The 22,885-nt window shown below is 36.0% G+C and overlaps 2 protein-coding genes across 9 annotated transcripts in view; both read right to left on the minus strand.

Annotated features, from left to right (window-relative positions):
* LOC123525830 (cytosolic carboxypeptidase-like protein 5) overlaps window positions 1-22,885 on the minus strand; it is a 64,136-nt gene that overhangs the window by 34,266 nt on the left and 6,985 nt on the right. For 7 of the 8 annotated variants that reach the window (XM_053538215.1, XM_053538214.1, XM_053538212.1 and 4 more), the window contains exons 1-7: window positions 10,994-11,112; window positions 7,336-7,471; window positions 6,890-6,983; window positions 6,156-6,327; window positions 5,416-5,582; window positions 4,603-4,786; window positions 1,455-2,717 (exon numbers count right to left, since the gene is read on the minus strand). In XM_053538215.1, coding sequence (XP_053394190.1) covers window positions 1,455-2,717; window positions 4,603-4,786; window positions 5,416-5,582; window positions 6,156-6,327; window positions 6,890-6,983; window positions 7,336-7,441 — 1,986 coding nt within the window. In that variant the 5' untranslated portion in view covers window positions 7,442-7,471; window positions 10,994-11,112. Of the gene's footprint in view, window positions 1-1,454; window positions 2,718-4,602; window positions 4,787-5,415; window positions 5,583-6,155; window positions 6,328-6,889; window positions 6,984-7,335; window positions 7,472-10,993; window positions 11,113-22,885 lie in introns of those variants that run through there. The other variant, XM_053538209.1, reaches the window with a different exon arrangement.
* LOC123525060 (transcriptional regulatory protein AlgP-like) lies at window positions 17,827-21,068 on the minus strand. Its single transcript, XM_045303763.2, has 2 exons — window positions 19,563-21,068; window positions 17,827-18,127 (listed from the first exon to the last, which is right to left on the minus strand). Exons 1-2 carry the CDS (start codon window positions 21,053-21,055, stop codon window positions 18,064-18,066), a joined length of 1,557 nt encoding a protein of 518 aa, XP_045159698.2. The 5' UTR covers window positions 21,056-21,068; the 3' UTR covers window positions 17,827-18,063.

Below are 22,885 nucleotides of genomic sequence, written 5' to 3' on the forward strand. Positions count from 1 at the left end.
AGTTATGTTTCTTGATGTACAGGGTCAGCTTATGATGGTGAACAAGTGTTGCAAGTTTTAAAGCAAAAGCTTTGATAGTTTAGGATAAAAGCTGACCTAAACATAAAACTTAACCAAGAAAACTGATTTTCTAAGTCCAAAAGGGGCAATAATTCTTGCAAAAAGCAAGATGGAGTTATGTTTCTTGATGTACAGGGTCTGCTTATGATGGTAAACAAGTATTCCAAGTTTCAAAGCAATAGCTTTGATAGTTTAGGAGAAAAGTTGACCTAAACATAAAACTTAACCAAGAAATCTGATATTTTCTAAGTACAAAAGGGGCCATAAATCTTGCAAAAAGCAAGATGGAGTTATGTTTCTTGCTATACAGGGTCAGCTTATGATGGTGAACAAGTATTCCAAGTTTCAAAGCAATAGCTTTGATAGTTTAGGAGAAAAGCTGACCTAAACATAAAACTTAACCAGGCAACGCCGACGCCAACGCCGACGCCAACGCCGACGCCGACAACCGCTCAAGTGATGACAATAACTCATCATTTTTTTTCAAAAAATCAGATGAGCTAAAAAAGAAAGATCTCTAAATAAGTTGCATAGTAAATGAGATCTTTTAACAGAACTGATTGTTTCAGAACTCTACAGCTGAAACTTTTGGAATATATTAAAGAGTTTGTCCCTATAAACCCTGGTTACTATTTACAGTAGGAGAAACTTCCTGTTGGTGAAGTGAAATAATGCTTTTCCATACAGTTAATATTAATATAGTAATTTGCTTCCTGTTTGGGAAGCAAAATCACCATTTTTGACTTGTTTCATTCAAATACTACAAGGTATGAGTAATTAAATACACCATGTTTATATATTATTAAATTTCTACCATTCAATTTTTTAAATATCCTAACAAAAATGTTATTTACTGCTAAAACCACTTAATTTCAAAATTTCCTGACCTGCCAACTTTCCAATCAGGAAGCTACCAGGTAACAGATGATTTACAGTAAACTACATGTCTTACGTTACACCAAGATCACTGGAAGTAAAACACTAGCAATGTCCAATTACTATGACAAACACTATTTCAAGATACTTCAACACTTATTTCCGATACACAGACCTCTAGTCATTTTTGTATTACTACATATATGCAGTTTTTGTTTTTGTTTCGTCTAAACTTCTACATAGTAAAAATCATCGCATGCAATAGTATTTATCATTCAAAGTGTTGATATGAACCTTAAAGTGACAGTCCCACACAAGAGTCACCAAAATATTTTCATGCAAATCTTACAGGTGAATGTAACAACTTTCTGTAACAACTTACCAATTCAGGAAGTATGAAAATACCAAACAGGAAATTTCCCCTATCGACTAAAGATTAACTGCTAGCTATAGGTATCATTTAAATAAATCATGATTACATAAACACCACTACAATCACAAACATTTAGCATACTTACTTGTGTGTCTTCAAGTTCTAGAAAATTGCCATATATAAAACATCCTCGTTTTGAAGCATGTCCATGTAAATCCACATAGAAAGCTATACCACTATCTGATGGTGGTATATTCCTTAGTTTAGGATGATTTAAATGTGGAGCATTAGTGTTTGTTATCACAGATGGTGTATTGTCATTCTCATCTTCAGATCCTTCATTTCCGAGATTTTCCGTATTAATATCTTCATCATCATCTGAGTCAATCACGTTTTGGCTCATAATACTGATTCCTTTTGAAAGACGACCTCTAAAGTCATCTGACATAGTCATTTGAGACAGTCTCAACCTGAGATCACTGTCTACCCTCTCTTTTTCACCTTGGTAACTACTTGCAAAACTTGAAGTTGACGAAGAAATTCTTATAGAATCAGCGATGTTAGATTTCTCTTTCCTAAGGGCATTGTCACTGTCAGACTCTACTAGATCGCCGAGATTCAAACGTTCCACTTTGGGAGAGGAATATTTTGTAGGGGATTCAGATTTTGTAATGCTGTGTCGTGGAGTACCTGAGACATTATTCGGTTTTGGAGTATGTGACATAAATACTGTACTATGATTAGACTGTTTCAAAGTATATATATCTAAATCCCCATTACCTATATGGCTGCACTCAATGTCTTGTGGAGTATTCACGTCAGAATATCTCGGCGTACTTTTCGGAGTTTTGTTATAAGTTTTAGAGTCATGATTACTAGCACCATTAACGTGATGTCTTGGTGTTCCACAATAACTTTTCAAAGTTGATTCACTACTTGTTAAACTCTGAGAGCTGTGTGCACTTACAGTGCTCCTTTCAGTATGCGAGCTTGAATTCATATTCAAATTTTTCTCTTTTCTATAAACATGGAGATTATGGCTGTTGTGACTAGATAACACAAATCCTCCAGGAAAATTTAAATCAATTTCAACCTCATCGTCATCGCGAACAACCCTATTCATGATATGGTAATACACTAAACAACTTTTTGAAGCATATATGGATGGGTGTAAGTCAATGCTGGGATCCAGGTAAAGTCTGTTTAGATTGACACCACGCTGATCAGTACGATAATGGCCCCGTGATACACCGTCGGGATTCAACATAGGGATCAACTTGAAAACAAAGTGTTTACGAAGTGACTTGGCACGTGGATCATTGTCACGCAAAATAAAGTCTAGGAATCCATTAAATACAGCACTTGCTGGGGTTTCCCCTGGATGAACACGACTGCTCAACAAATATACCTGAAAAATAACATATCATAACATAAAGACATTTTTGTTTGACTATATTTAAATGTTTCTGTGCATGCAAGGGACATAATGATAATATAGTACTAATTCATTAATATTTCTCAGTTAAGCTGCTGCTTCAGCTGTATTTTTGCAAGAGAACATTAAACTCAGAATACTTAGTTATATGCTTTCTCAAAAAAGATCAGGGTCTGTTTTTCTGAATGTTTAAAGTCTGTTTAGACATGGACTTAAGAATGCCAAATATTCAATTTACCACAACTTTGTTTTGTAAAATATTTATACTGCTGAAACTTTGTACAGCTACCTGTGACTGTAGAATGTAGAGTCTTACAAAATTCATTACAGTCTTGGGTAATGGAAAAATGACAGCAAAAATAAAATGTAAGAACCATGATGGCCCTATAATGCTCCAAAGTTTCACAGTTGAGAGTTGACTTTCAAAGTTCCATGTACATTGTATTGAGTTATATACAGAAAGTTAGACCCCATCCAGACAGTCATTTTTTTTTTACAAATCAAGATAACTTTAACAAGCTTAGAAGATGGTCAACAAAGAAACATTTCTAAGAAACTAATTCAAAATCAGAGCAGTGGTTTAGGAGAAGAATATTATTTAGAACAATTTGAACATTCTTGGTAGAGTCACCCAAAGATCATTTGTGTGAAAACATTAAAAAAACTGACAAGCAATTTCTGACAAGGCTTTTAAAATATACACAATATACATATAAAGAAAAGTGACCATGACCTTTGACGGTCATGTTTTTTGACAAATCTGAAGAAGACTGGTAGAGTCAAATTTGAAACTGGGCAAACAATTATGGCAAAATTTTCAAAGTTTCCACTATATAAATGTAGAAAATGTGACCATGCCAAATTTTTTTACAGAACTGAAATAATTTGAACAATCTTAGTAATAGAGTCATCTAAAGGAAATTGGTATGAAATTATTTTTAAATACGGCTAGCAATTTCTTACAAGAATGTTTTCAAATTTTCCACTATGTTCATATAAGGGAAAAGTGATAATGTGCTCTGGCTGCCATTTTTTTCAGGAATCAAAACAACTTGAACAATCTAGGTACAGGATCATCCAAAGAACACTGACATGAAATTGTTTTTAATATGGCTAGCAGTTTCTGACAGTTTCTACCATATTCAAAAGGGGAAATGTAACTTTATCCACTGGCAGCCACACTTTTTTTATGAAAAAGAATGATCTTAACAATCTTGGTAGAAATTTACCCAAGGTTAATTTTTTCGTGAAATTGTTTTAAACTGGAACAAAACTTTCTGTCAAGAAGATTTTCAAAGTCTCCACTACAAAAATACACAGGGAACAGTGACCACACCCTCTAGTGGCTATCTTTTTTGGCAAATCTAAATAACTTTAGGTGGACGGTCACCATAGGAACACTTGAATGTGTGAAATTATGTTAAAATCAGATTGGCAGTTTAGGAGAATGTTGTTTGAAAGCCGTTTGAAAGCTCCAGTGGCTCTTTTGTGCAATCAAGTGGAACTGTTTCAACAACCCTGGAAGTGAGCCATCTAACAAACATCCAGTCCAATTTATCAATTTTCCACCAAATGGTTTCAGAGGAGTTTGAAGAACAGTGTGGATGAACGGGTGGACAATGGATGTTCAGACAGCGAGTGTTCGCAAAAAGCTTTCATTGAAGTCTAAGCCTAAATTTAGACCTTAAAGATAACAACTAAGGGCCCAGCATTATCGTATATCCTATTCTTCAAAATGAAAAAAATATAAGAAATATCTCCTAGAAATACAAAATTTTTGTGTCCATGTTCCTTAGCACAAATAAATCTCAAAAAGAAAATAAACCAGTTTTTACAAAAAATCTGTGTGACATCTTACTCTTTTCCCTTTGAATTTTTTACATCTTTGCTCGGTATTTCTCTCTGGGAACAAGTTGGAGTCAAAATGTGGCTCATTCTCGTTGATCAGACCATGACAGGAAGATATAGTTATCAGGTCAATGCGTAGCTTATCTAGGGAATAGCACAGTAATTCTCTGTGGTAATATATACTGTCTGGAGCACTGAAATAGGAATATACATTCACAGTAAAGAAATATTGCTAGGCAGTTATCTTCTAGACATATCACTTCTTCTCAATAGACTGGTTATTGGCTATTAAAATATTGATTTCTAAATATAATGTCCAAGCATAATAAACTGTACATTTACATGTCATTAAAGTATAATTTAGAGAAAATCAGCTAATATGTCTACCATAAAAACAACTGAGAAAAGTTTTCCCTTTTCTCAAAAAATGTTATTTTCATTTTGGGAAAAGAAATGAATGGTTTGTTGGCTTTCAAGACAAATTTGCACAATTCTAGACCATAATGGTTACTTTACAGTTTATGACGATAGAGGAAGACCCTATGTGCCCCTCTGAACATTGTGTAAGGGACAGGCAGTTACCCCGGTAGAACCACTGACCTTACGTAAACCAACTGAATGGCTTCTTGACATGAAAGAACTCTACATCCAGAGCAAGGTTTCAAACCCACAGCAGTAAGGGAAGGTGACTTAAAGTCAGGAAACTTGATCTCTTAACCGCAGAGGACTACGAAATTCATATTTGTTATAACTGCAACAGAATTGTATCATATCCTAACTATACTTTATTGTATACCGGTACTCACTGGAATAATCTTATTACCTTTCATTTGTTAAATTGTTACAATGCTGAAATCTTTTATCAAGTTCTTGTAAGTTATCTTGACTTTCTGTATAAGACCAGGGATAGCAGAAAGCAAAATAGGTTGTGGCACCTCGGAACTCTGGGAAACGATACGTAAATGACAGAATAAACTGTCCATCCACTGTCTGTAAATATAAAATTACAATCCAATCTGAAATCAAATCTTCCAGTCCTATCAGCAAGAGTTTCATAACTCATTATAATTATTTCCTAACTCCAAAGGTTCTTCTGCATAAGTTCAAGGGCTCTGAAAAATGTGTATACAGTATTATTAAAGGTAGCTTACTGGCCTATGGGGCCGCATGCTGACAGAATTAATGTAATAGTTGTTTTTGAATATGCAATGATTAACACATGTCACTACATTTAAACACTAAAAATGGCCATAATTAGAATTAAATTCAACAAAGGGTTATCTAACTTCATTATTTTAGTATATTTAGTATATTTGATGACTAGGAAGCCTTGTCTCAAGTTTCAATCCAATACACATAATGGTTACTCAGATATAAACTTGCATGCAAAATTTAACCAATGTGTGACACAGATGACAACACAGGCACCTCGGTGAGTAGAACAGCTCTCACTTTTCTTCGAATAATCAAGCTAAAAATCAATAAAAAAGACTTCAATCTTACAATATTAATTACCAATAAGAAAATGTTTGAAAGTTGTATGTCTTATGAAAAAATCCTTACCTCATATGATGGTCTATCTCTTATTCTTTCCCACTTAAGTCTGCCTGGCACTGTTTTCACTATAGGTGAATGTCCTTGACTATATAATTTACCCTGACGATTCATATTTACAATGTTTATTTTGATCAAACGACCAGGATTCCAACCACGCACCCCAAAATAAAACCAGGACCTAAAGTAAGAAACAAATATCTATACTTGTAAAATAATAACAACAGCTAGATTTTCTGAAAGATAAAAATCAAAATAAATTTATCACGTCAAACTCTCTGAGTGTACAATTATTTATGATACTTGTTTAACGTTTATCACAGCTTAACCTGCCTTAGCAGCCACCTATATTATGCAGTCACTTGCCTTAAGGGACCAGTCAGCTAACTTTCCAAATGGTCTTTTTGTTCATATTTCAACTTCTCTTTTAAGCAGCAACCTGCCATAAGCAGCCAGATTGTGTCACTCCCTAAGCTAGCTGCTTCATACAGTTTTGACAATTGAGCCGCACCATGAGAAAACCAACATAGTGCATCTGCAACCAGCATGGATCCAGATCCATGCTGTTCGCTTTCAAAGCCTATTGCAATTAGAGAAACTGTTAGCGAACAGCATGGATCCTGACCAGACTGTGCAGATGCGCAGGCTGGTCTGGATCCATGCTGGTCGCAAATGTACAATGTTAGTTTTCTCTTGGTTCTGCTCAATTTAACATTTCAGTATTATCATAAACCAATTATAACCTGTTGCCATTTTCAAATTCTGTGCCAGCACAATCAGGCTTTGTCCAAACATTGAATTCATAGTCCGCTTTAATCTCACTGAAGTACTTGCCACCTGCAAAAACAAATACAGTGTAAGAATAATTGTAAGAATTTAAACCACATCATTTCGTTTTGTTTTATTTAGATGTTAAGCTCTCTATTTACAAGTAACGGACAACTTCCAGAAATGAACAAAATGTGCAGCACAAATGACTTTACACATACTGAAATATAATGCTTAGATATAATGGGAGGTGCTGTTGTGTAAAAAAAATAATGGTTGATTCATCTGACATCTAGTCCAAGAGGAAAATCTTTGAATCCATGTCTGAACAAGAGAGAAATCTGACTATATGGTCTCCAAAATTTGCTAGGTATATCAAAAGCAGTTGTAACTGAGCTTTAGTTAAACATGTGTGACAAACCTCCAGAATCATCATCATCATCATCTTTGGAGACTTTCTCCACTCTTGCAAGATTGCCAGAGTCAAATTTGGATGTAAAGAGAAGCCCACCACATCTTGCCTCCATCTCTGTTGGCCAAGCTTATTGTTTATAATCCTGAAGTAACAAAAAGAAAAACGAAGTCTTCACAAGTCTTTAGGTAAAGTCATCATTTACATTTAATTTTCAGTAAGGGGGGTGGTGGGGGGGTGCGGGCATGGTATTATTCTGTGGTCAGTGTTTCTAAAAGCAAGGTTGTCATAGTAAGTTTAAAGTTCAATTACCAGCTTGATAGTCATCAACATTTGTCACTTTTTTATGCTTTCTGAGGTGAAAAATTTGCCCAAGTAAAAGAACATGGAAGCAAGCTAGATTTAAGTTTCTTATATTCTTGAGCTTACAATTTATGTTCTGCTCTGAATTACTAATGATTCTTTGGCAGTGTTGGATGTAAATTCAAAATGAAATAAACCTGAAAGTGAAAATTACCTCATGAGTTGGACTAATTATAAGTAATGGTTACAGAAGTGTATTTACAACTTGTGACGACTAATTATCACTTTCATTTCATTTAGGTCTGATAATTCACTGAACTCAGAAATGTCTGAAAAGCAGCGTAATCATTACTTATTCCCAACCAAACATACATTGTTATAGCTCAAGGATATAAGAAATGTGCTAAAACCTTTTAATTTGTTGTTCAAAGGCAATATATTTATCTTGCAAGTAGATAAGTGCTTTCAGCTTATTCCACATAAAATCTGCAGAAAAAGCAGGTAATAAATATATGCATCAAATTATTTTGACTAGAAGATTGCACTACCGTTTTTTAATTGCCGTGAATTTCGACTCTTTGGATGGACTGTTACGGGAGGTAATTAAAATCATAGATCGAGACTACTGTTTGTGTATAGGACTTGAATAATAAAACAGGGAGAAAATGTGTAGGCGGCCAGGTAGCTCCGAGTCCGCAGAGCATCAGAACAGCATTCTGGGTCCCCTGCTTCTAGTTACAGTCTGGCTGCTCATTTTTCTCACTGTACATTTGGCGACCATGCCCCTTACGAAATGGTCAAAAAGCTGCGAACATGACGCGAACATGCTGCAAACATGCCGCAAACATACCTATTCGCAGGAAGTATTCGCAGGATATTCGCTGCTACCCCGATCATGCCGCGATTGGTTTGATACTAGTTCGCGGGATATTCACAGGAAGACCAATGATCGCGGCATATTCGCGAGAAGAACTTAGAAGATTATAATCTTTTGGTAAACTGTTACTGAAGAGCTTTTATAAGAGCAGGTAATTGTAGATCAATTAATTTGTAACATTATCTGTAAGGTAACAGTATGAGTCTGATAAGTTAATTACAACCAGATATTCTGGACATGTTTAGAAGGAAATCTGTGTGCATTACAGACAGTTTTCATAAGTGATTCTTAGAGGCTGGTAGGAATATATACTTTTTTGTGGTAAATCAGAAAATTTATGTTTAATATCTATACTCATAAATCTCAATAAACATAAGGAATTTTGAAAATGAAACAGATATGCTTACAGGGCTTTTTCAGTGTGTCCCACGGGGCCGAAATTCAGCCCCATTCCCAATGGCAAATATGCATATTTTTTCCCAATAGCTGTTCAAAAATTCCCAATCAAAGCAAAAAAGACCAACATGTATTTTGTTGCGAATTATAGTTGTGCAACCATTGTATTGTAAATTTTATTGAATTTGCAGCTTGAATTTGAATATAAAACAGTTTCCTTTTATGAATATTAGCAGTAGAACTCACAGAAATATACGCAAGGAAAAAATAGACTGATTTTCATGGAAATAGTTTCCCAGTTTGGATGTTTAACCAATACATATATTTCCCAATATGGCAGTATTCGCGAGTCGAAAACTCCCAAAAAGCACCAGGGCCTTTTTCCCAAAATGGCCAGAAAAAGCCCTGGCTTAACCTTTTGCAGAGCTGTATCAGATTATCTAAAAAGAAATATAAAACTAGCTTATTTTGACAATTTCTAAGCTTCATAAGTCTGATAATTAACATGTAAAACTATAACAGATTTGTAGTGATACATATAACAGACATTGGGATGAAGTGAATACATGCACTTAGACACTGTTATTGAAATGACAAGTAACAGTTAAAATTCAAACATATTTTATCATTAAAACTTTGTTTAAAATGCTCCAAATATGATACGAAAAAGTTCAGACATTGACAATTTGAATTAGTTACAACCTCAGTGTTCAAGTTTATTCAATAAATTTAGATCCCTGATTCCTATTAATTTATTTGTTTTTGCACTTTTTCTGTACATGCTTTCTTGTACACAATTTCTGTAGTGATGGTTTTCAGCTAGTTCGCGGCAACTAGTTCACAGCAACTAGTTCGCGGGATGATCGCAGCAACTTGTTCGCGGGAAGTTCACAGCTACTTGTTCGCGGGAAGTTCGCGGCAAAACTAATTTGCATGTGAAAAGTGAACACGAAACAAACATCCTGCAAACAATTATACCAATTGTATCGAAAGTGTTCGCGGCATGTTCGCAGGATATTCGCGGCATGATCGCAGCAAGTGTTCGCGGCAAACTATAATATTTCCGTACGGGTGGGCCCGTGACTATAGACTCCATGATCATGTTCACCTCTCTGTCCCATTAGAAATTTGACAACGAATTTCATATAGTGGGAGATTATGTCACAGTACAGGATGGGATGTCACAGTATATAGGACTGGGAGAAAATTTGTAGGCAGCCAGTTAGCTGTTGGTGGAGCATCTGCATGCAACAATATTCCGAGGTCCGGGTTTCAGCCCTGGCCGTCTGACTGCACATTTTTCTCACCGTGTGCATTAATTAGTAATACTAAATGGCATCAAACAGGCTAATATGAAAAAGGCAAAGCCTCTGAGCGAGCGTAGCTTAAACGGCAAAGAAACTGGAAATCTTTCTTGCATTATTTTTGAGTGATGGATAATATTCAGCAATCAAATGAAGTTCTGTATTCACTGCCAACAAAGCATTTCCTGTGAGCACCTGTCCTCTAGGGACACGCACTTTGTAAAATAAAAGCAAAATTGAAATTATTTCCATAACATAACTTTTTTAAAAATAAAGACACCTAATGAACATAGAGATTGTAACTCAAATATAAAATTTTAAAAAAAACAACAATTTTCCCGACTTTCACGGAAGTAGAACAAAATGGCGGCACCCAAAATGGCGGCGCCCAGACGAGAGGAAAATTTTTCAGCTACATCACTTTGCCCCATTCGGCACACCTTTGTTATATTCGCCTACACATTGCCGTAAGGCAAGCTACGCTCGCTATTACTGCTGGAACTTGGAAGGAATTTTAGCATATTTTGTAAAAAACTGCAAGATGTATTTAAACACACACTGTATTCACAGTGCTGTACAGGCTATCCAAATATTTACTTTTAATTTTCTTTCCAAGACATACTGTTCTAACGTGCCAAATTTCAATTCTGAGGAGGGTCATGTTGGTGCACTGACATGCCATGACATTTCTTTTGTTTTCATTTTAAGAAACTGCAAAAATGTCTTCCTTAACTATCAAACTCAAGATGTGATAGCAGATTCGAGTATTTTGAACATAAAATGATACCTTGAAAGCAACACATGTCATATCTACCAATGAGTCATCCATTTACTGAATATAAAAACGAAGTATGAAAAAATTATTTCAATTTGCAGTCGGCAGCCATTTTGTAAACTGTGGTGGTTGCTTACCATGTGACATAAACATACCTATTCTATTGGTTGAACTTACGTCTCACATGATCAAAAAATGGAGGATAAAAAAATATTCCATAAAAAATATAAAATACCAGAAAGGAGTAAAAACAAACATAATCATACTTGTTCATGCTCAATTATTTAAGAAACATTTATACCGTTAATAAATGATTATCACGGATAGTCTGTCTGTCTACTGTAACGTTATTTTTCAGGGACCTTGACACTCCACGCCACAAAGATTGTTTAATAGTAGAAAATGGTGTTAAGAAAATTTTGGAAAACTTAAGTCCATACAATGCAGCAGGTCCAGATCAGATTAAACCTAGAATTCTAAACGAATTTGCGAATGAGATAGCACCAAATTTTACTATCTTATTCAATAAATCCCTTAATACTGGTTCTGTACCCTCAGACTGGTCCGAGGCTAATGTAACGCCTGTTTTCTGTTTCGGGGTTTTGTAAAGGAGAAAAATCAAGCTTCAAATTATAGACCAGTGTCTTTACAATACAATACAACACAATACAAATTTTATTTAAAGTCGGTGCATATATAAACAGAAAACATTAGCTATGTATAGCTATATATATATATATATATATATATATATATATATATATACCGTCTTAACCTGTATAACTTGTAAGATCTTAATTAGCCAGACATCCCAACTCTCCCGATCCGATCGGGTTTCTCCCGATTCTGGTTGTAAAACCCGATCACCCCGATCAGAAGTCTCAGTCTCCCGATTAAAAAAACAACAAAACAACAAAAAAAAAACCACACAAAAATTATGAAATAATCCACTTCTTTGCGCCTATCTGATACTGTATCACAACTGACGAGTCTGTAAACAACAGCTTTCGGATATTTTCGCACCTTATTCTACCCGTGCTGATTATTGTTTATTACACGATTTAACAAAGCCAGGTGTTGATTAATGTGTCACAATTGAAATTACAATCCAGACATTAGATATCTAATTAAATTCAATCAAATTTAGATTAGAAATTATACTGGCTTTACCTTTTTCTGTAACTTTTTGAAATCGAAAGTAGATGGTCGCCGAGTCAACCTGCTAGGTTTTAAAACACACTAGGTTTTAAAAAACATTTCTCTTAAATTATTTTGATAAGAGGAAATGTCATGGTAAATTTTAATATCACTTACTATCAAATGCTGTTAAACTGTCTTTGCATCATAACAATTTGTCAAACACATCATTTTAACTGGAGATTTAGGCAAATCTACGAAAGTGTAACAATACCCGGATATTCAATTTTGGATAACAGAATTTTGATCAATAAAAGTATTTGAGCCAGGGGTTTTAAATACTGGTTGACAGGGATGAGAATCAAACAGTAAATTTTCTATTGCTTGAACTTTTATTCTTTTAGCTATATACATTTTGTTTTTACAGTTCTAACAGCTGTACTGTTTGTCATGTAAAATTCACCTGGGGAGTCTTCTTTCCAACAAAAGAAATAAAAGTGCAGGTTTAATTCTCAGTGGTGTTTTGAATTTAGACATAGTGCTTAAAGTGCCATAACTATTTAATTTTGCACTGAAGGTTTCATGTTTTATTGTTCCAAAACATTAAAAATGCATGAATAATAAGATATAGACAAGTGAATTTTTTTTAAGACTAGTGATTTTATAAGGGCAAATAAGTTTATATTATCATTAGATTTGTTAAAAGCTTCGTTATCATGAACATAATTACCTCGGTATAAAATCTCCCACTTGAACACCTCAATCTCCCACTTTGGAAAGCAAAAGCTCCCACTTGGCATTCAGAAAAAGTTGGGATGTCTGATTAGCGCACATAGTAGTTAGTAATATTTTAGATCATTTAGATAAATTTAATATCCTGGTGGAATATCAGCATGGTTTTCGAGCCCAGCGGTCTTGCAAAACCCAAGCTAGTGGGTTTTATTCATGATTTAACTCAGACAGTACTGCGAAGTCAGATTGATGTTGCCATCGTGGATTTTTCCAAAGCCTTTGATGTAGTCCACCATGACAGAATGCTCTTAAAATTAGCCCATTACGGCAACAGGGGCTCTACTCATTCTTGGATAAAAGTATTTCTGGGTAATCGAACTCAAAAATTTTGTGGTGGGGCCGATGAGGGTCAGCCTTAAATTAGGACCTCTCTTATTTCTGCTTTACATAAATGACCTACCTGCGTCTGTGTCTTCCAGCGTACGTCTTTTTGCAGATCTATGACTATGTAGTTTATAGGACTATAAATTCGCAGACTGATTCAGCTTAGCTGCAGGGGAACCTTGACAGTTTATCACTATGGGAGCAGAAATGGAATATGTCTTTCAATGTAAACAAATGCCACATATTGCATGTATCTATATATATATCCAGAAAACCTACAAATACAGTCTACACCTTACACAATCAGCCTCTGTCTGTTGTCAGTCAAGCCACCTGTTTAGGCGTGAAACAACACGTTTATCTTGGTCTCCACATGTTAATAAAATTCCTAATAAAGCTAGTCAGAGCGTAGGCTTATTAAAATGTAACATGCATTCTTCTAAAAGTTCCACCAAGGCAGCTGCTTATAATACCATTGTAAGACCAACTGTAAAAAATTAGAATACTGTTCTAGTGTATGGAATCCTTACCATCAAAAGGATATAAATAAACTGGAAAACATTCAAAAAGACAACGGAAGCTGCAAGATTTGTAATTAACAATTATAGCAAGACCCCGAGCACAGACTCAAATATCATAAAAACTTAAATTGGAATACATCGCAATTTAAAAGAAAATATAGTATACTAATTTTATTTCACAAAATGGTTTATTATCATGTAGATTTTGATTCTGAGCAATTCATAACTTTACCATGACATCACTGTTCATTAGGGGTTCTAACTGACCAATCAGAGAGCTGCATTTTCAAGTACCTGCCAGTTTCCACTTGGGTATATCGAAGTACATTTACAATGAACATATAGTGAGTTTAGAAGTAAATATCACACTATTTTAGAAATCAAATTTAGATTTTTCACTGCACATGCCCCTGATGATGTTACAAACAACAAAACTTTGAAGTTTCATTGAAATATTATATGGATTTAATACCTTTATTTTAGTTTAAAATTTGAGATTTTACACAGGGAGTCTATGATAAAGTCCGAGTAAAATGTAATCAATACCCAAGTGAAAATAGTATTATTCCACAATGTTTTAGACCTGTTAAAATTATGAATACGTTACACCTTACACAAGGCAATCCAGACACTACAGTCATCTGGCATTCAGATACCTGGTCTACTACAACTGATTATTATAAAAAATATCATTTTTCTCTTCACAGTTGTTCCGTGGAATACATTACCAAGAAGGTAGTCAGTGGTGAAACGGTCTCGGATTCAAATCAGTTCTGGCTACATTGATGTTTACAGCATAATTCCAGTATAATTGTTTTTGCTTTTATCCTGGTTTTAACCGTACTAACGTCTTCCTTTCTGCACAACAGTTTATGTGTACATTATGTATATATTTTTTGCAGTTAAGGGAATCAAGGTTTAAGGTGTACTGTTAGGAAGCACTAGGTGGACTGAGTAGCCTAGAAATCTGACCCCCACGAATGGCCATAATGTATCAATATTGAACGTTTGCCGTTACTATAAATGATGAAGGTGATGATGGTGATGATGATTTACTCCACTTACAAAGCTCGGTCGTGACTTGACGTTCTGATGTTCACTTATGCTGATGTAGCAAGATTATGTTGCTAACAGCAATATATTGTACTGCAAAATAATTGAGACAAAGGGGACTATCAAGAGATTATTCAACTGGCCTGTCTACCTATGGAAAAACGAGTATTTGTGATAATCAGTGGTTGTAGAAATTAGCATGTAGTCCATTAGATGGTATAATGGCGGAATTCCCTAGTTAGCGGGATCGCAACCATGCAGATGACTTGACAAGGCACTGCCGGTCTTTTGACCGCTTCTATTTCGTCTGTTTTGATATATGTATTTGGTACTAGAAACATGACTTAGTGTCTACTAAAGAGCTTTCAGTTAACCTCAAATTTTCCATTATGCGAAGGAAATACAGGGTTTGATTAGTCTGTTTAGTTTATATCAAGTGTGTCCCAACAGAGATCGTTTGAAATATACATATGCACCAAGGAATTGTGCTGAGATAAGAGATTTAATTAGTAGATGTTTAGATACATGTAGTATTGCCAAGGGATAGGATACGTCTCATTGTGACGTGGATAACTTGACATTTGGAGGGACTGAATTCCTTATCCACGTCTAACTCGAACTTTACTAATGTTATACCAGTATGGTCAAATTGGAGGGATATTTTTGAATGTCTGACAGAAGTAAGTAAAATATATATTGAAATGTCATCTACAAAAACATCAGTTTCGACAAATACACATTTCGTTGATGTATTATTTCTACTTTCGTCTGGAAAGATACAAGGGACCTTCAGAGAAAACAAACACTGACCTATTTCGGTTACTATTTCAAAGATACAACAGTAACTGTTGTGAATATTTAATATACTGTTGTAACCTTTAAGTACAGTACTAAACGCAATTTTTATTCACCTGCCATTAAAATGAATTTGGTAGGGATACATGTTTATCTTGTATGAACATTGTAGGACATGAAATACAAGATTTTCATAGAAATTCGTTTGTGAGATAAAGCAACATTCCGATGAATATCTGTACATGTTACAATCTTTGCAATTCTGAAATTTACGACAGTTTGTCGAAACGATCCATTTTAGATGTCATGCATACTGCATGTTTGTCTTTTTAGACCCTAATACAATATTTTCAATCATTTCTTATATTTTAATGAATATACTCATCCAAATGCGTCCGAAAGGAGACACGCATTATTGCAATAAGTGCACATGTAAGCAATCAATAATACGCATATGTATATAATACATTTAAGTTATCTAAGGCACTGACTTGTCCTGTTCCGTATATCGGCCTCGTCGGTAAAACTATTTCAAAATTGCACCATCTGTTACATAGCCTGCATAAAACTATGACCTAGGCTTCCTTCTTCTCAATCACTGGTAAAATATTGAACTCGCTCTGTCTTTCTAATTAGAAGGAAAATTGAACTTCCAGTCACTAAGTCTTCTCTTTGACGAGAAGCATAAAACTGATACAAAATTGAACCAACTAAGTCTTAGTCTTCCCTTTGATGGGAAGGAAGACTGAATTATCTGTCACATTTAAAGTATTCCCTTTGAGGAGAAGCATAAAACTGGTACAGAATTGAAGTCTCAGTGTTTAAGTCTAGCAAAACTGAACTCCCTGTTTTTGAGGAGAAGCATAAAACTGGTACAGAATTGAAGTCTCAGTGTTTAAGTCTAGCAAAACTGAACTCCCAGTGTCTTAAGGGGACATTTTCCAACACTAATATCATGAATGGTCTCAGCTCAAAAATCTAGATAGCTTCACATGAAATTGCAAAAAGGGATGCTTAAAATATCACAGATTCAAATCAGATATGTGTTACAAGCACCTAGAATAAAAAATTACAGACTGATATATTCCTGGCATAAATAGATTCCTTATGTTTCATGTCATTAGAAATTTCATTGATAACAGGAAGTTCCATCATATTCCATAAAAGTAGACATTCGCGGTCCATCGCTAGAACTACTTTGAATGAAGCTGGCAGAATTAATGTGTTTTCAAATAAATAAGAGTTACATGTCAATCATTAGTTTAAGAGCTTACAAAACTATTTAGAATTTGAGGAAATCTTTATCATTTGGCAGTTAGCATTAGCTATTAAACATTTAGCACTTGTCATTTAGCATTAAATATATGGCTTTTAGCATTTTGCAATAATGAGCATAGCGCACTAGCAAGTAATCAATACCAAATGCTTTATTCCGAATACTTAATGTTAAATGCAAATGTTATTACAAATTATTATAATGCTAATTGTCAAATGCTAAATGCAAATTACTCTATATCAAATGCTAATGACTTTATGGGTTGAGGCTTTACAGCTATATATGTGCCTAGCTTTTATATTGAATTCACGCAACATGCAATCCTTGAAAATATACAATATTCTACAATTCTGATATGAGGCAGCAGCTTGTTTTACTACCGGACATGCAAATATAAGACCGAAACTGTTCTGAAAAAGATGAAAGAGAAATAAATAAGTGATGTGCTGTAGTCCAGTGACCATCTATAGGATGCGTGCACTTGTTTCTACAGCACTATGATATCTTGAGCTCTTCATTCACTGAGCAATTAGCAGCTAAATTTCACTGTTCCACATTTCGTCACTAACAATTAGCATTTATTATTTGGTTTTTGATATTTGCACACTTAGCATTAAACATTTTTAGCACCTGTTTGACATCGTGGGAGTGAAATAAAGCCATTACATAATTTTGGTATTGCACTAGTGTAATAAAGCTTGAAATTGACATGGTCTATATAATAAATTTTGATGTTAGAACTTTTAGTAGGAAAAGCTTACATGTGATTACAAAATATTACATTTGTGTCCTTCCACATTGAATTTATTGCAGAGCCTCGCATTTTATTATTTTATTCATCTCGTTTAATAAATTCAATATAAAAAGACATTCATTTAATATCCTCTATGGCAATACGCATGGAGCACCGACCTTCAATTCATGTGTACGAGAAAAACAACGGTCTGTACATTTTCAAAGTTTTTATTCAATCAAACACATATTTTGTAACATTATTATCAGATGCGGACAAAGGATTTCGGCTTGGGGTAGTTTCGCACTCAAAATCGTCATCGACAGTGCGGATGGTCTTATCCGAGGCGTTGCTGATAGACGATACTGAAACATTGGCACTAACGGTCATGTGGCCCACAGGAGTAGCAGACTACACTCGAGATCTAACTGAAGCGGCATCATTAATGGAATCAGACAACATCGACCCTTTCCGAGACCGTGCTGATTTGGTTTTTGGTAGATCCACTGCGTGGCCTGCAATAAGCATTCGTTTACATAAATTAAAAGCAGAAAGGTTACGCACAGTAATTTAAAGTACGTATATGACGTAACACACGAAACTAAGGCCATAACACGATGAACACTGAAATTGCAGTAATAAAATAAAAGCTGGTTTTCAGTGACAGCGCCACAACGTAACACATTTAAGCCGCACCATGAGAAAACCAACATAGTGGCTTTGCGACCAGCATGGATCCAGACCAGCCTGCGCATCCGCGCAGTCTGGTCAGGATCTATGCTGTTCGCTAACGGTTTCTCTAATTGCAATAGGCTTTGGAAGCTAACAGCATGGGTCCTGACAAGACTGCGCGGTTGCGCAGGCTGGTCTGGATCCATGCTGGTTGCAAAGCCACTATGTTGGTTTTCTCATGATGCGGCTCATTTTAATACGTCGTTGGGACGATTTACTACGAGACAGTAATAATCTAAAATAGTTGTATTTATTACTTTACAATTATCAGCAGTATCTTTTAATATTTAAGACATTCTTAAACAAGCAAGGACAATAGTATATCTAAAGTAAAATATAGATTTAAAATCTAAGAGAAAGACCGTAAACCTTTAAATTTGCAAATTATTACTTACATAGTCGTATTGCTCGATTTGGGACAAATCACTGCACACAGAAAGTGGAAACACATTTATTGTTCAAAAGTGCTGATAAATTTGAAAATTAGATTAAAAAAATACAAAATGTACTTCAAAAATAACTTTTTATTTAGAACTTTGAATAATTGCTAATATTGTAATTTTATAAATCACGTTGTCCCCGTGCTAAATTTCGGGACACGTTTAATTATGAATACGATTGAATGTACATATATTTCCTAAATAATGTTTGATTTTAAAATTATATAAAATTCAGTCATATAGTATTTGCAAACAAGTTACTTGGCATCTGATATTATTTCCTTCAATTGCAACAAAAATAAAGATACGTAGTAACCTCGTTAATTAATTATGCGATAAGACGCAACATGGGGACATTTATGTTTTAATCATTTAAGAAAGAGATGTCTTTGTACGTAATAAACTTGGACGAAACTTACAGAAATCCAATCTCTGAGATGTTACTTTTCCTTTATCTTGTGATCTGATATGCCGATTAGATACGCCTTTTAGTTTCGATTTTAAAATAGTCCAAGGTTTTGTGCGTTACGTCGTATACAATGGCTGAACTGAAAATCATTTCCTGACATTGTGCTATATTGCATTCCAGCAAGTAGGCTCTTTTGCTATAAATGAACGGCCTGATGTAAACATGTGATAGACAAAGACATTTCTACAAATGTAGTCTTCTGTATTGGCAGAAATCTAAAATGTATACAAAATGTATACTATTTTCTTTTATCATTCTGGGAGTTTAGAAACAGTATAACGTATTAAAGTGGATATTAAATATACCTACCTGGGTGGTGTGGGCGCTGGTATTGAGTGTTTAGCAGTGGGAACGCGTCCAGGAGTTAGTTTTGTAACGAATTTTCTTCCCGTCAAAGAAGTGTCAGGCTTTGATAAAGCTAATCTGTCAGTTACAGGAGAGGAAGGTTTCATAGATGCTCCCTGCTTGGTCCCAGAAGTTGCAGGCTTTGTAGAGGCTGGTTTCTCAGAGACAGGAGTTGCAAGCTTGACAGAGGCTGTTTTTCCAGAAAAAGGAGTGTTAGCCATTTCAAAGGCTGTCATAGTCACAGGAGTGTTAGACTTGGCAGAGGCTGTTCGTCCAGTGACAGGTGAAGCAGGCTTGGTAGAGACTGTCCTTCCAGTCAAAGGAGTGTTGGGCTTCCAAGAGGCCGTCCTTGATACAAGAGTGTTTGACCTGGCAGAGGCTGGTCTCTCAATGAAAGGAGTGGCAGGCTTGGTAGAGGCTGTCCTTCCAGTCAATGAAGTGTTAGACTTTTCACAGGCCGTCCTTGTCACAAGAGTGTTTGACCTGGCAGAGGCTGGCCTCTCAATGAAAGGAGTGGTAGGCTTGGTAGAGGCTGTCCTTCCAGTCAAAAGAGTGTTAGGCTTCCCAGAGGCCGTCCTTGATACAAGAGAGTTTGACCTGGCAGAGGCTGGTCTCTCAATGAAAGGAGTGGCAGGCTTGGTAGAGGCTGTCCTTCCAGTCACGGGACTGTTAGGCTTTCCAGAGGCTCTCCTTATCACAAACATGTTAGACATGGCAGAGGCTGTTCTTTCAGTGCAGGGAGTGACAGGTTTGGCAGAGGTTGTTCTTGTGGCAACATAAGTAACTCCAGCGACAGAAGTGTCATGCTTCGCGGAGACTGTTCTCTCAGTCACATGAGTGGCAGAGATTGTCTTTCTAGTCAAAGTAGTGTTAGTCTTTGCAGAGGCTGTCCTAGTTACAGGAGTTTTAGAGGCTGTTCGTCCAGTGGCAGGTGTAGCAGGCTTGGCGGAGGCTGTTCTTTCAGTCAAAGGAGAGTTAGGCTTTATAGAAGCTGTCGTTGTAGTCACTAGAGTGTCAGACTTGCCAGAAGCTTTTCGTTCAGTCATAGGAGTATCAGACCTGACCGAGACTGATCTTCCAGTCACAGGAGTATCAGGCTTGACAGAAGCTGATCTTTTGCCCATAGGAGTGACATGTCTTACAGAAGCTGATCTTTTCGTCACATGAGTGTCAGGCTTGGCATCTGCTGGTCTGTCTGTTTCGTGTGTTTTTATAAATTCTCTTCCCGTCACAGTAGCAACTACTTGCACAACTTGTCTTCCTGGCATCGTGACTGTGGCTACTCTTAATGAAACAGGAGTTCCACATTTTTCAGAAGTTGTTCTTCCCGGAGCAGACTTTACGCAGTTTTGTCTTCCTGGTTCTTCACTGACACATTTCCTTGTTACTGGTTTTCCAAAGTAAGAAGTTTTATGTTTTGCTGAGGTTGATCTTTCAGAAACAGGACTGGCAGACATTGCAGAGTGTACTCGCCTTGGAAAATGTGTGTCAGACTTTACGGAAATGGGCGTTTCCGATGTAGCAACAGGTTTTGTTAAGGCTGCTTATCGATGTGCCACGGCTTGTTGAACCTGGTCTCCTTGACAAAGGAGTTGCTGATCTCGTTGAGACTGATCTCCTTGCTTCTGGGGTTCCGGGTCTTGTTGAAGCTTTTCCTTCCGATATAGATGTATCAGAATTTACTAAGGCTGATCTTTTTGACATTGGAGTGACAAGTTGTGATCTATTTGAAATATGAGGTCCATTCCGTATACAGACTGGTATTTTTGACACGAAAGTACCAGGTTCTGCTGAGGTAGACCTTCCTGATACAGGAGTTCTAGATTCTGATAAGGATGTCCTTTCTGTCAAAACAGTGACAAATTTAGCTGAACCTATTCTTTCTGATGATGGACTGTAATGGTAATGACGTGAGGATTGTGCTGCTTCGTTTCTTATTGCAACTGTTATTTTTGACGAAGGAGAGCCAGGTTTAGCGGTGTCTGGCCTTTCTGGCACAAGGTGGCCAGATTTAGGCAAGGTTTGTGCTTTGGTCGACATATTGGCCAATTTCCGAGTGCTTATTTTGTTGGTGTAATGAGAACAAGCATTTGCTGTGTCCGATTTGTTCCATACAGGAATGCATTGTCTTCTAGAGGCTGGCTTAACTGATCCCGGAATGTCGACTTTTGTTGCAACTAACGTTTCTGAACCAAACCCGCCTGGTTTTGCTGAAGTTATTATTCCTGAAGCAGGTAAAGGAAGCTTAGTTCCTTTATTGACAGATTTAGCTAGAACCTTTCTTCCAGACGCATGATAAGAAGGTTTGAAGGCAGATTTTGCTGAGCCTGTAGCCTTTGGAACATGAGCTCTGTCTCTTTTTGTGATTGCTCTTTCCGATATGGTATAGCAAAGTTTTGCTGATGCAAGTCTTTTAGACGGACTAGTGGTCGGACTTCCATGGGTGATAGGCTTTGCGTCTTCCTTTCTGTCTGGTTTAGGTGTAGCATGTTTGATAACGTTTGGTCTGATCGGCAAAGACTTGTTACACTTTGGGACGAGTGGTCTTTTTAACACTGTAATGGCTTGTTTGATAGAAGAAAGGCTTTCCATTGGAGCAGCTGTCGGTTTTATTTGATCTGATCTTTTTAATAGTTTACCTGCCTTAGAGAGCTTTCTACATTTCATTTTCTGTTCTGAAAAGAAATTCTCAGAAGCATCTACAACATTGACATTACATGTTGTTTTCTGTTCAGATTTCGCTTTCTTTCTTTGCCTCTGGACAAGATTCCCAACAATTTTGTCACCTGTTTCCTTCCTTTTTCCATGACTGTTATTCCTTCTGTTATATGTTTTGCAAACTTTTTTTGGCATATTCTGTTTTTTCTTTGAAATCCTTCTTTTCCCTTTTTACATTTTTCTTTAAGGAGTTTTTACAACTGGACACTGATCTAATGTCTTCGATTGGGTCATTTTTCTTTTTATCCTCCATGGTACCTTTCATTTTTCCTTGCGAATACTGAACTGGATTTTTGTCCTTAACAGAATCTTTACATTGTTTAACTTTAATTTTGCCATGCTTTATATCCGAGGATTTAGTGGTATTGACTTTCGTACTTTTTGCAATTTTGGGCGAATGTGACACTTTACTTTCATCATCATCTTGTTCACTTTTGACTCCTGAAGTATGTTCCTTGTATGTTTCAACATTTTTTTTGCGAACTTTATCCTTTATCAGTGTGGTGAAATGCTTTAATTTCTTTTTATCGCTTTGTTTCAGACCTGTACCGAATCGGCGACTATTTTGA

The sequence above is a fragment of the Mercenaria mercenaria genome, chromosome 3 (genome assembly GCF_021730395.1).
Source record: "Mercenaria mercenaria strain notata chromosome 3, MADL_Memer_1, whole genome shotgun sequence".
NCBI lineage: Eukaryota > Metazoa > Mollusca > Bivalvia > Venerida > Veneridae > Mercenaria > Mercenaria mercenaria.

Excerpts from the sequence above, each read along its gene's own strand:
- LOC123525060 (XM_045303763.2), bottom strand. The coding sequence starts at position 21,055 with ATGTCTGCCAGTCCTGTTTCTGAAAGATCAACCTCAGCAAAACATAAA. Across the intron at positions 18,128-19,562 it reads CCAGCGCCCACACCACCCAG|GCCACGCAGTGGATCTACCA; the intron begins GTAGGTATATTT and ends TGCTTATTGCAG.